Source organism: Liolophura sinensis, chromosome 6, assembly GCF_032854445.1.
Source record: "Liolophura sinensis isolate JHLJ2023 chromosome 6, CUHK_Ljap_v2, whole genome shotgun sequence".
Classification (NCBI taxonomy): domain Eukaryota; kingdom Metazoa; phylum Mollusca; class Polyplacophora; order Chitonida; family Chitonidae; genus Liolophura; species Liolophura sinensis.
Genome location: NC_088300.1, coordinates 28,009,816 through 28,023,224, shown reverse-complemented (window position 1 = coordinate 28,023,224; position 13,409 = coordinate 28,009,816). Strand labels below are relative to the sequence as shown.

Here is a 13,409-nt window from a genome sequence, read left to right as displayed (position 1 = left end):
TTGTACATGTGGAGAAAAGGCTTTGACTACATGCGCAAACAAAACTGGCAGTTTTAATTATCCGTATTATCTGTATGTATAAAACCATTAATGAATGCATTGACAGAGAAGATTGATTGACTTGATTTACAAAATAGTCTTGAATTTATTTCACTAATGTATTATATCAAACATAACATGGGAACCAGATAAAAATTTCTTCCGTTTATTTATTCCTCAATCTCTGTGAATATGATAAGAATGTCAGTGACTCTAAACTGTGAAGGTTTTTAGCTATCAGAAAAAAAGGTATTTTGATCTTTACAAATATCTGAAAAAAAGGAGTTCTGGTCTCTTTACAGCCTTTTGGAGTGTCCCTAATTTGCTCAGTTAAACTTGATATTTGTGAGACATTTGTGTAAGCATTTAAATGTCTGTATTCAGAAGATAAGAATGAAAAACGTAATTGGGAAAGATTTTAAAATGTTTTGTTCATTAGACATTACTGTTATTTATGTGTTTTGCCAGACGATGTGCGCGATAGAAGCACAGCTGGAGAGTATGATGGGCACATTCCACTGCAAGTTAAAAGGTATGATCATCAGCTTCCTAGCCTAGATATCTGACTTCAAGACCAAAGTTTTTATTCCTCTAATGATGGGTAAAAAGTAGGAAGAAACAGTTACAGAACCAGTTTGATAATTGGACTTGGGATAATTTTGTCACATCTAACGTAACCAGAAAGATTTGTCGCTTCCAGCAGTTCTCTGAAAAAAGTAAAGTATGTCAGTGACTTCATGTGTCTTGAGGTTTTTCTGTAGATTAATAAATCTTGTCATGATGTAATATTAGAACATTTTTTTTTTAGCACACTTTGAACCACTTTCTCTAAATTGATTAATCTTGGGTTCTTTTTGCTCCAGTTGATGGTTTTTGAAATCTGCTGATGTTTGATTCTGTACATGTGGAATGTAGTTCATCATGACCCATTAATGGACCAGCCGCAATAGCTTAGTTGGTAGAGCATCTGCTTCTGGAGCGGTAGATCGATGGTCAATCCTGGGTCGGGTCACACCTAAGACCTTAAAAGAGAAAGTGGTAACTTCCTCACTTGGCATTCAACATTAAGAGGACCGTGCAATGACTGGTTGATCCATATTAGTATAATGGCCTTGGCGGGGTGGCTTACTTGCCTTTGATACGTCGTCTCAGTGAAGCAGCACTAGATAAAAGAGCGCTGGAAATCCGTCCTGGAACAAGGAGGCACCTTACACGCACTCTTGACTGCTTTATCCTCATATATACATGTACACATCTGCCTTGTACTAAATCTAAAGTGGATTGAATCTTGACAAATTCCATATTGCTTGATTGATTAAAATGACACTTGCTTTGATTCTAGGCATGGTGGGATTTGCTCGCCTCTGTCCTGGAGATGTGTTTGAAGTCACGCTCAGATACGGATCACAGAAATGGAAGAGCAAAGGGCGAGTAGAGAAGGATAGTTCACAGAAATGGGAGGTGCCAGACTTTGTCTTCAAGGCACTTCTTGGTGATATCATCAGTATAAAAGTAAGCACAGACAATATGCATTGGGATATTAAGTAAAGGTTTTTGTAGTGAGGCTAAAGAAAGTGAGGCCCTTGCTGGCTTAAATGGGTAAAGTGCTTGTGGACTGCGACGGTCAAAGTCATGACCTAAAAGGTTGTGTGTTCAAATCCACTTGTCGGTGCTCCAACTGTGTTTTTTTTTTTTTTTAGTCTGGAAGTCTGGAGGGTTTGTCAGTGGTGGTGGTGGTTTACTCAAATCACCCCATGTAGCGCTATGCAGAAGCCTGACTGCCTTCATTTAAGTGAAAATTTTGGATTACTGTGTTAAACTCAAATCAGATAACTAAATAAATGAATCAGTCAAAGGAAGTGGCTACATATAACTGTGTTTGGTGTACTAAGTGTGTGGTTGTTGTAGAGCTGATTAGCTGTAATGTTTACATGACCCAGGTTTGTATTCCCTGGGTCTCCATGATTATGCTTCCTACACAAGATCAATGAGAGACTATAGCTAGATTAAGCAAATTAAACATGGCCCGTGGAAGTGTGACCGAAGTTGACTTGGACACAGAGACCAGGGTGTCTCATACCTAACCTAACAACGGCCCCACCCCACCCCCGTCCTTACCCCACTAGGCTTCACAACACTCTTCCTGTAGGCTTATGGCCCAGAGTTTGGCTAAACTGTTAAATAATGTTTGTTAGGCTGTGGTTGTTGGTAGAGTAAATCGGCTATGTGTTTGTCCACAGCTGGCATTTCCTAGTGCTGGCTAAATGTGATCAGTCTTTTTTAATACCTGCATTTTTTTTTCTTCTCTGTCTTTCATCCAGGCTGTGGAAGTTCGCAGTTTTAAATCAATAGTGCTGGGTCTGAAGAACTGTGAGACGAAGGATTTATTCTCAGCCCACCCTCAGATGATGACGGTCAGCGTGAACACGAATGGCTCGTTGAAACTCAGCGTCATCATCACCTGGAAGTAAGTCTCATTTTTCTCATTTACAGTCGCTATAGTAACACAGTCAATTCTTCTTGAGCAACTCTATTGCCAGTGGACAGATTGAGCTATACTGCTGTCAGCTATTCTGTCGTATTCATTTGATTAATCTGTTTGTGTAAAAATGTCTATTACATCAGTTTACAGTCATCTGTGTTATTCTGTATATAGAATGTGAAATTTGTATGACCTGCCCCACCATAATGCTGGATACTGCCCTATAAGTGAAATATCCCCAAGTTTGATGTTAAACACCACTCAAATAAATAAATAAATCAATCAAATATGTGTGATATGGTGTTGGGGAAATACCCCAACATGTGCACCATTGTTTACAGTATAGTTATCTAATCAGAAGTTTTGGTCTTGATAGCTTCTGGGAAATACACAGTGAAGTCCCTGAGAGAACCATTTCTGATTTGCAGTGTTTGGAAGCCTATCTATTTGCAGTAAATAGATTTCAGAAGCTAGTTAATCTGAATTTCCCATACAGACTTTCTACATTCTCTGGTAAATGCATACTTAAAAATATTTCTGCATTCCTGTGACTGTTTTGCCAACCTGTGATTACATCATTGAGGATAAAAAAAAAAGATTAAAGCAAACGATAAAAGAAATTCCTGACTTTCTGGGGCTGAAAGTGATCTTCAGAGATTTACTGTGTATACAGAGTCTGTGTCAGCAATCTGTTTCTTGTGTAAGAAATGCCATGTGAATCGTCCTATCTCTCTCTTGCTGCTAATCCTCTCTCCAGGTTAACCCTGGTTCCGCCGTGTTTGTGTTTGATCTAAATTTCTCCTCCTTGCCCTTTTTTTCCAGCCCTCTAGAAGGGGTAGACGAAAGTGCGGCATACTTTGATTCCATACGGACACAGGGGGCGCGCAAAAGGCCCGTCAGTCTGGTCACACTCAATGGTCAATACTCACCACGGGTATGTACATCAAGTCTGTCAATTCAAAACCAGTGTTTGTGGGATACATCTTCGTATCAAATTTTCCTGTTTTATGCTATATTTATATTCAAATGATGCATCATTCTTTTGGCATTTCCATTACACAAGGGTATGTACATCAAGTTTGTGAATTTAGAACCATAGTCTGTCGAGTATTCAGATTTTCCTATTGTATGTAATATTTAGAGATATTGGCTACATCATTCTTTCAAAACTGCCTGTGTTTGTAGGTAGTACAAAAATTAACCTCTGTTTGTAGGTAGTACAAAAAATAGCCTCTGTTTGTAGGTAGTGCAAGAAAGAAAGAACAAAAAAGAAAAAAAAACATTTTTAGCCACTTCAGAGAAAAATGTCATTTCAAACATTGTGCTGATGCAGGTTAAGCTGCATAGAGCATGTTAAGCAAATTTGTGATGCAATGTGCTGTCTGTTTTTTGCAGCCGGATCAAGGCGGTGAAAGGCGACTGTCGAATCCAGTTCCTCCAAGGAAATCCCAGCATGATGACAGCTTTGGAACGTCTCATTCAGATGGAAAACAGAATGGTGCCCATGCTAGATCAGGACTAGGGGTCGTGTCAAACCTCTCAGCCCAGCCTAGAGACAATGGCAGTTTACCTCAAATAAAGGAGAGTCCGGTGTCCCCTGTGTCACCCCTCTCCCACCCCAAGGCAGTATTAGCCAGCGCCCCAAACCTTAACAGCAGCATAAGCCCAGCTCCGACTTTACCACCACACAGGTTTGACCCTCCCCCACCCCGATTCTCTGGAATGTTACCAGCTGGCGCAGCGGTGTCCCGGGACGAGGCGGCCACACTAGAGGAGGCCCTGTCTAACTTGAGCACCGCCCTTGAAGATTTCCAGGGTCATTACACGGAGCTTCAGAAACTAGAAGAGGTCGTCTCCACCCTGGAATGCATGTTGAGGGTAAGCACACAGCAGTCATAATGCCTTGTAAATAAGTCTTGTACAGAATAGTCTGTAACAAGTAAGGTCATGTCTGCTGGAGTTATAAATACTAATATAGTTTATTTGCCTTAAAAATTCGCCCAAAAAGGTGCATTGAATGTCATAAAATATAACTTTGGGTTCTGAAAGTTTTTCCATATGCCAAATTTGGATATGCCAAACAAACCTTAAAAGATTTTCTCACATGCTTCCAGTAGGATATTTTATTTTCTAAACAAACCTGAATACATGTTTCTAATATGAATGGAACTTCAGTAAGTGAAGCCATGTTCAAAATTTTAGGTCATTTACTGTTAATGTTGAAGAGTAGACAATGTGTTGTCTTTCTGTGGTAATAACAACAGTGGGCTTCTGATAACCTAGCTGACATGTCATGTTATACAGTGTGATGTGTGATGTTATGTTTGCTGTGCTGGATAAAGCTATCATAACCTGTCACATTTTGCTGACACCTCATGTTATACCTTTACACTACATGTGCTTACCTTAGCTTCTACATCCTCCATACAAAGGCTAGCTTTGAACGCAGTTCATTCACTCATACTTTCTTACTATAGGCAGGTAACGTGAGTCATAACTATTAGAGTTGCTTCTTCTTGAAAAACTGCTTTGATTTATGATGAGGAAAATCAGAAAGAAAACTGAGGGATGCAGTTGGTAAAGAAAGTAAACAGGGATCAAGGGATACATGTATGATGTTTTATTTGTAATTCGAGTTGAGGTGTTTTGGGGTGTATGCTGATGTGTTAATGCGATGTATGCTGATGTGTTGATACGAAGTATGCTGACCTGTTATGGTGTATGCTGACCTGGTATGATGTATGCTGACCTTTTATGGTGTATGCTGATCTGTTATGATGTATGCTAACCTGTTATGGTGTATGCTGACCTGTACGGTGTATGCTGACCTGTTATGGTGTATGCTGACCTGGTATGGTGTATGCTGACCTGTTACAGTGTATGCTGACCTGTTATGGTGTATGCTGACCTGGTATGGTGTATGCTGATCTGTTGCAGTGTATGCTGACCTGTTACAGTGTATGCTGACATGTGATGGCGTATGCTGACCTGTTATGGTGTGTGCTAACCAGTTACGGTGTATGCTGACCTGGTATGGTGTATGCTGACCTGGTATGGCGTATGTTGATCAGTTGCATACACTGTAACAGGATAAATTGTGTTATAACTGATGGTTTTATCCCAGTCTTCCCAAGTCAGCTTGTGCTCCTGGTGTCTAATTTATTGTATGCCTTGCAGCAGTCTGTATGGCTACATGAAGTGTGTTATTATTATATCATACCTGTTATTTGTAATATAATACGTGTTTATGGTTATATATGGTGTTGTTGCTGTTGCAGAGGCGATCACGCAGCAGTTCCCAGTCTTCCAATGTGAGTGTGTCCATAGAGAGTGCTCTTGGAGCTTTTGACTTTCTGAACACGGAGGATGTTACAGACAGTGGGGATATCGTTGGATCACCAGAGTAAGTAAATGGCTGTGAAAACAGTTAGTTATTGTTCTTTAGCAGACCGGTTTACACCATTTTCTGGATGTGTCTATATATACATATGTATACACGTTATTGTATATTACACAGGTTAATTAATATCCCAGCTGACATTCTGCAGGGGCAAAAAAATGTGAAATGGTCGGGCTGAGAAAGATAGGAGTTAGGAAATATGTGAAGTGGAATGTTCACTTAGTACAAAATCATCCAGTTTTTTTTGTTTTCCCGCACAAAGAGGCTGTTGTTTCGGACATAAACCTAAGTAACTGATCACAATTCGACATTTGTCTGACGTCAAGCGATCACAGAGTAATGGCGTTACCAGTTGTGTTTGATTGCCCATGCCTTGAATATCGTTAGAGAATCCTTGCTGATTGCAATGCATTCTTGCTAAGCTCATATCATCAATAAGTCTTCATTAATCATTGATTTTTGCAGGTCTAGTTAATTAACCTGGTCATATCTTGACCCCTTGAACTTCTCTTTCTGGTGAACATACTTAAAATTCTTGTAATATTATGGTGAAATTCATTGTTATTGTGGTGCAATAATTATTTCGTAAGACATTATGCTTCACTCCTTTTTCTTCAAAAGAAAGTTAAGTGAAATCTCTGAATTGGTAATTTTATGTATGTTTTTTTTTATATATATCATTATATCATATTCCATGTAAGGCTTATTTTCATCTTGAGGTAAATTTTTATTGCTGTGATATAAAAATAAGGTATTATCTATCATCTATTACAGGACAAGTAGACGGTCTAGTTTTGATCACATTTTAGCCAGTCCAGAATCCACAGCCAAAACGGCAGATTCTGGGATTGAATCCTTAGCAAAACGGTTATCAGAGGACACCCAGTTTGGCTCAAGTTTAGGCTCCAGTCCAGAACCTGCATCCACTGGCAATGAACAGGTGGACCAGGCCTTAATGCATCATCTTGTATATGCTGAGAAACTGCTAGAGGTAAGACAGGCTGTACTCATACAAGTCTTGAATAGAATTCTGTGTATTTGTTCATGCTGTGAAAGCTTTTGCTTTAGATTGTGAGAGTCCATTGGTTTGCAGTGAAACTCTTCTTTCGCAAGGCTTTCACACACAAAAGGTATATTTAGAAACAAATTACATGTACTTCAGTATACTGAACAAATTTAGACCTGTTTTATACCTTGTCTTGTTTGTGATTTCTGTAGAACCTGGGGAGTTTTGGTCCGCTGAAGTGTAAGGAGATCTACTCCGTGGACAAGTTACAGAAGCAGGCTGTCATATTGGAAGAGCTGGTCATGATAGCAAAATGTAGTCCCACGGTCGACCTCTTCCCAGGTACCACATAGCATCAGTCTGCTCAGATTTAACAGTAGAAAATATCATTTAATGTGACATTTGACATTGGGCCTGTATTGCAGGTTCTTTTATAGTGTATGTCAGTGTCAGGCTGTAAACATTGCCACTATATATACAAGACCTCTTCACTTCACAAAGTTACAAAATATGTTCACAATTTGTCTCAAAAGTCTTTTTGAAAACAAGTCACATTGCTTTAGAATTTACGTAAGGTGAGCTGTGTCCCTCTTTGTGATATGTTTCTCATCTCAAAATGGCTTCATTTTTCGAGTTTGAAATTGGAGGATATATTGATTATCAACACAAAGCCCGATGGCATTGTCTGTTCATCAATCTACCATAACGGGAGTATTTTTAAGTTCCAAAACTTTTGTTACTTAAAGAAAAAGAGAAATACTATGCCCTAAGGAAGTTTCTTGGATGAAATAAGAATGATATGTACAGTGATCTTACATTGCTATCCCTGTTTTGGTTTTCAGTCATGAATGACTTGACAACAGACAAACAGCTAAAGGAGTTCTGGACCAAGGCTGTAGAACAAAATGTGTTATTTGTCAGCATGGAGCGACTGTCCAGCGTGCTGGAGCAGAAGTTTGCCAGCAAGATAAAAGCCAAGTACGACGTACAACCTGCTGCAGGTATGGGAAGGATATTTTTGGCAAAGGTGTTATAAACTCCCTTCTGGGAGTATTTGGTTTAACTTTTATTCTTGCTACAGCCAATGGTTTCTGTGGTTTCATTTGTCAATATATTAAAACCTGACCGAGTGACAAAGTGAAGAGTATGGCATTGATTGATTAAACAGAATTAAATAAATATACAAATAAACTGGTTTAAGCTTAAGACAATGTGTTACCAGCTGAATTATCATGTTATGATGATTTGTTATGTATTGATAAACAGTCTATCATGACCTTATACTAGCAACGTAATTATTTGACAGCAGTACCAGATTGTTTTTTTTTTTTTTTTTGTTTTTTTACAGTGTGCAGAGAAATCGTGTCCAGAGTGGTAGATTTGCCAACTTTTGACACAGAAAAATCAAAATCCAGTGTCATTGTGACATTACATCAGTTTATGCATTACTTTAAGGAGGAAGGAGGCCTGAAGTATGTAGAAACAGCCGCAGGGGAATGTGAGTAGCTCCTCAGCCTGCAGTGTTTATATAGCCTCACCGAAGGTGTTCTTGTCATGCTCTTCTGCCTCGTGTGAAAATAAGGCTTAGCCTTTGTGACAGTTTATATTCACATTACCAGACAAGGGTTGTAGCAGGTCTTTTGTAGGAGAGTCTATCAAGCTTGTGTTTTTATTTTAGTTTATTATATTTGGCAGACATGTTTGATTGAAGCGTAGTTCTCTCCTCAGCTTTTAGGGCATGGACAAATGTCTGTCGGGTTTGAACCCAAACACATTGTGCAAGTAAAAATAAAATCTTTAGGACAGGATTCAAACCCAATCTGTGTAAATGTAGGTGATACTGAATTAGATATACTATATCAAAGGTGATAAACATCTAAATAACAAATCTGGCATATTTCATAATGCTTCAGCAGAGGAGCTTATCTTGCACATGTATTAACTTTATTACTAGTATTGGGTTTCAACAACACATTGTGACCGCCATGATTAAATGCTGATGCCCTGTATTTCCAGTGTGGATGACTGAGAGGTTACAAAGCAGGAATGTAGACATTGTGATAAAGACAATCCTGACGTTACACAAAGGTTTGCCTCCAGCCTCCTGCCTGAGGACACTAGGTATCCTTACCATGTCAGAGTCGTATGACATCAAACAGTCAGCAGGTAATTCCCCACCATACGTTCTCTCCAGTCTTACTAAAATCTGTCTGCTGTGTATACATGTATATTATATGATAGATCTGAATTGCATTGGGCCAATTTGGCCATGAGTTTACCTGTATGCATGATACAGTTAGGTAACAGTTCTTCATTTTATATGCTTTGTATATAAACATTAACAATTGTCTAACAATAGCAACATTGTTACAAGTCATTAACTGAAAAAACTGTTCCGTACTAGGAAATTTGTAAGAGTATGTATCTATATATTTTTTTTTCCATGGTGCATCGTGATAGGATGGAGCTTTTATATTTCAAAAATTGGAGTTTGATTTTGTGTGTAAACAGCGGATTCTGTCAGGTGTATATTTTATGATTGTTATTGAAATTCTCGGTATTTCAGTCACGTACCTGAAGCAGATAGAACAGAGGAAGCCAGATCGTGAGAAGGTGGGTGGCTGTTCTCACTTGGTTCTAACAGTGGAGAGTGAAAATTACAAAAACATTGAAAACATGGTGAAATAAGGTTCTGAATATAGTTTTGACAAAAAGTCATTTTGAAAACATAAAACTTTGCAATTGTAACGCGATATCTGAACGTATGATGCAGTTATAGCACTCCATCTGGGTTAATAGCTATGCTAGTGCAGCACAGTGACTTCGGAACCTCTTACCATTGCATTGGCTGTGAGTTCGAGTCCAGCCTCGTGCTGGCTTTCCCTATTGTTATGTGTGGGAAGGTGTATCAACATCCTGTGGATGGCCTTAAGTTGCCCACAGGCTCTTTCCTGTTTCTTCCCACCATAAAGCTGGCTGCTGTATTAGTGAAATATTCTTGAATGGGGTAAAACACCAATGAGATAAGTAAATAAATATTTGGTGGCTGTAGGTTATACATGTAGTCAGAATTTTGTCAAGAAGCCAAAAGTGTATTTAACTTGCATTTACAGGCCATGGTTGCATTTGTTGAATTCCTTGAAGACAAAGATGTCCAAGCAAGAGCTGGTGCCTGCGTTGCTTTATCCCTACTCAGAGTAAGTATGACTAATGTGTTCTTTTTGTGTAGAGTGAACTTACAACATGATTCTAGGGAGTTGTATAGTAATGTATGGTTATACAATTCACAAATGCTTCACCATATGTTGTTACTTATTTTTTTACATATGAAAAGACTTTAAATAGATTCTGTCTTAGCTTTACAAAAATCCAGGGGCATTTATAGTGCATGGACATATTCATTTTTTCCATAGAGTTTCACATGTAATGGGTGTACATTACTGAACTCAGAATTTTGCACTGTCATGGTTGCTTGTTTTTCAGGCATCTGAGAGCATAAACCAGTTGGTGTACCTTTGTCAGACTGATAGCTCCTTGACGGTGAGGGCCAGGGCCAAGGATGCTCTCTACTCACTGGGTATGTGGTCACTGGCTTCAGCGGATTGGGTGGTTCTATTCCATTTGTGTGAAGTGTATGTGATGTTATAGTTAGTCTGAAAAGTGTGAAACAGGCATGGAATATCCATATGGTAGCAGGTGGTGGTCTGTAGTTTACAGTGTGAAATCCTGGCCAAAATGTATTGCGACCACATTGAACTTTTTATGGTGTATGTAGTGAAGTTAGCAATATGTATGTTGACATTACACAGGGGATAGAAAAAGATTTTGAATTTTAGAATTTTGCAAGTATTTGACAAGTGCATTGGCCCAGATTGTTAAAGCACTTGCTCTGTGCAGCTATTAGGCTTTGACCAATGAGGCTCGTATTCAGCTCTTACTGCTTCGTGTGTAACTGTGTCACGAGGTTTGTCAGGTAACTAGCGAAAGTTGTTGGCTTACTGCAGACCTTTTGGTTTCCTCCCCCCTAAACCTGATGGCTGTCGTATAAACGGAAATTGTTGAGTACTGCCTTAAACATCAATCAGATAAATAGAATAAAATAATTGAGAACTGTCTCGTTTACTCTAATGCATGTAAGAGTGCATAAATTGACTACTTCACTGATTGATAACATACATGTTATACTGCAGGTGAGGAAGGGAAGAAAGCATACGGGGAGGCTCAACTTGGCACACATGGTTTCCAGGGAATACAGGTGAAGAAGAAGTTTGACTTAAGTTCCTGAGATCGGAACTACAGCTGATCTTTCAGTTCTTCCTGATGTCAACTACCCTTCTCCAGCCAGCAGGCCCCTTCTCCAGGAACATGGATATCAGATGGGCGGGTCCAAAGGAAGAATCCATTGTGTGCCTGGGGGGAGCAAAGGGTGATCAAGGATAGCCCCAGGTCTCCCACTGTATGTCAGCATAGGAGATGATGACCTGGCGACCTCCCTGCATATACTGAAACCTGGTGACCTCCTTGCATGGACAAAGACTATCAAAATGATCTGTGCTTTTGTAGACAGAAAAAATGCAGTCTTGTGACAGGACAATTTAGAGACTTATTGTGTTAATGGCTATGCTGAGAATGCCATGATACATGTATTTCTAGACCATCAGACCTGTTGGCTTCCAACACTTCAGGTTTGGAGACGACGATCAACCCAATCTTTATATTCTACCACATGGTCAGGGAAGATTTGTACATAGTTCCTCCGACTTTTCCTGCTTTAGGATGTGACTGCTGTGCTCTCATCAAGCTAGCAATCAGTGTTCTTGTGACGTCTCTTGCTCATTGTCTGTCGTCATGATCCATGGATGCTGCGAGAACTATAAAGATAGTGGTGAAGACTGCTCAGACTTTGTGATGGACCCCATTCTCATGGGACGTATGCTTAGTACTTATATGATGTTAGAATGCTTACTTAATTTATACCAGTGTAAAGACGATGTTTGGATGAGTGCCCGTGAGAAAAGGGTGCTTGTGGAGACAGTGGAGAGTGAAGCGAGTGGCTTGATGTGTTGAGCAGTTTTATATAACCATGATGTACATGCTTCAGTAATTTGTATCAGTTTTTCTGTGTGTTTGTATGTGTTCTACTGCAGAAGTAGTAAAATAAGATTTGTATATAGCGAGTTGTTAAATAATTCCAAATTTTACAAAAGTCATTAGAAAATTATCTCCTGAAATAGTGCATAGAAATGTTGAGAGCAGTGTGATTTTCTTTGCTACTGGACATGCAGATACAGTGACCCGTCTTTTTCTGTTTACTGTGACCGGTATTTCAGTTGTATTGTGATACAGTTTTGTTAGTTTGTGTACATATAGACTATTTAATAGCCATGAATTATTTACCACTAAAGGGAACTCTTTCTGTCTAACTTGAAATACACAAGTTTTCGCATCTGTATCTACATATATTTGCAATTCTGTTATTACCATAGAAATCAGTTATTAATTCATATTGTAAATGATGTTAACTTCATTTGAGTTGTTAACCCTTTTGTATATGTACTAGTCTACTTATGCACTCTGACCTCAGTTTATGTTGATATTGTACGAAACCAAAATACAGTGTGTCATGTAGCAGGGGAGACAACTTGAGTATGTCCAGATCTGTTTTCTCAATGAGCTGAATGTACAAAATGTGTCCAAAGTGCTGAGATGTTTGGTTTAAACTGTCTCACAAAGCTCTTAGCTGTTCTCTATGATCCGGTTATCTTAAGTCTGTGACACATGATTTCATTCACATTTCGTTTTATTTTGAAGGACAGGAATTTTAATTTCTTTTTCAATAATTGAACTTTAGTGTGTCCTATTCCTTAGTAACTTTATAGTAAACTATCTACATGTATTTTATAACCTTTTTATTCACAAAACACATCAAAACTGCAATTTATATTATTATTTCTGTCTTTTTACAATACAGAAAAGATCAAAATTTCATTTTATGGTAATGTTTTGGTAGGAAAAAAAAAGAAACAAACTAAACTTTATCTGTGAAATAATCTCCAGGAGTTCAAGAAGTACATTGTACACCCATAGCTTGTTCCAAACTAAATGTAATTCTGATGAAAATGCATGAGATTAGTAATTCCTTAGTGCTAGCATCAAATTATTCCCATGCAGTGAAGCAGTGATCTGAGGTGCAATATTGAGAAGGAATGATCAGCACTGAGGTAAACAGGTGGAAGAAGAGAATGGTAAACCTTTGTACAGCAGCAGGCAAGATATCAGTCTGGTGTGAGCAGATTCAGGAGTCAGCTTACAACGAATACTAACTCTTACCATATATATGTATGTATACACTGTAAAAATATCTGTTTATCTCCCTGACGACTGAAGCCTATAGCCCGCCCAGTATTGTTTATAGTCTGATATTATCTTTCTTCACCATTCACTGATCTGTAGGCATCTCATCCTCCACATATACACACACA

At 38.7% G+C, this 13,409-nt stretch overlaps 1 protein-coding gene across 5 annotated transcripts in view; it reads left to right on the top strand.

The window, feature by feature from the left end:
- LOC135467628 (rho family-interacting cell polarization regulator 1-like) overlaps window positions 1–13,409 on the top strand; it is a 69,208-nt gene extending 55,799 nt beyond the window's left edge. For all 5 annotated transcript variants that reach the window (XM_064745407.1, XM_064745408.1, XM_064745406.1 and 2 more), the window contains 15 exons: window positions 508–571; window positions 1,382–1,551; window positions 2,361–2,506; window positions 3,344–3,455; window positions 3,917–4,399; window positions 5,800–5,924; window positions 6,696–6,912; window positions 7,140–7,269; window positions 7,770–7,928; window positions 8,276–8,425; window positions 8,944–9,093; window positions 9,494–9,540; window positions 10,041–10,124; window positions 10,411–10,504; window positions 11,118–13,409. In XM_064745407.1, the coding sequence (XP_064601477.1) occupies window positions 508–571; window positions 1,382–1,551; window positions 2,361–2,506; window positions 3,344–3,455; window positions 3,917–4,399; window positions 5,800–5,924; window positions 6,696–6,912; window positions 7,140–7,269; window positions 7,770–7,928; window positions 8,276–8,425; window positions 8,944–9,093; window positions 9,494–9,540; window positions 10,041–10,124; window positions 10,411–10,504; window positions 11,118–11,212 (2,226 nt within the window). In that variant the 3' untranslated portion in view covers window positions 11,213–13,409. The remainder of the gene's footprint in view (window positions 1–507; window positions 572–1,381; window positions 1,552–2,360; window positions 2,507–3,343; window positions 3,456–3,916; window positions 4,400–5,799; window positions 5,925–6,695; window positions 6,913–7,139; window positions 7,270–7,769; window positions 7,929–8,275; window positions 8,426–8,943; window positions 9,094–9,493; window positions 9,541–10,040; window positions 10,125–10,410; window positions 10,505–11,117) is intronic.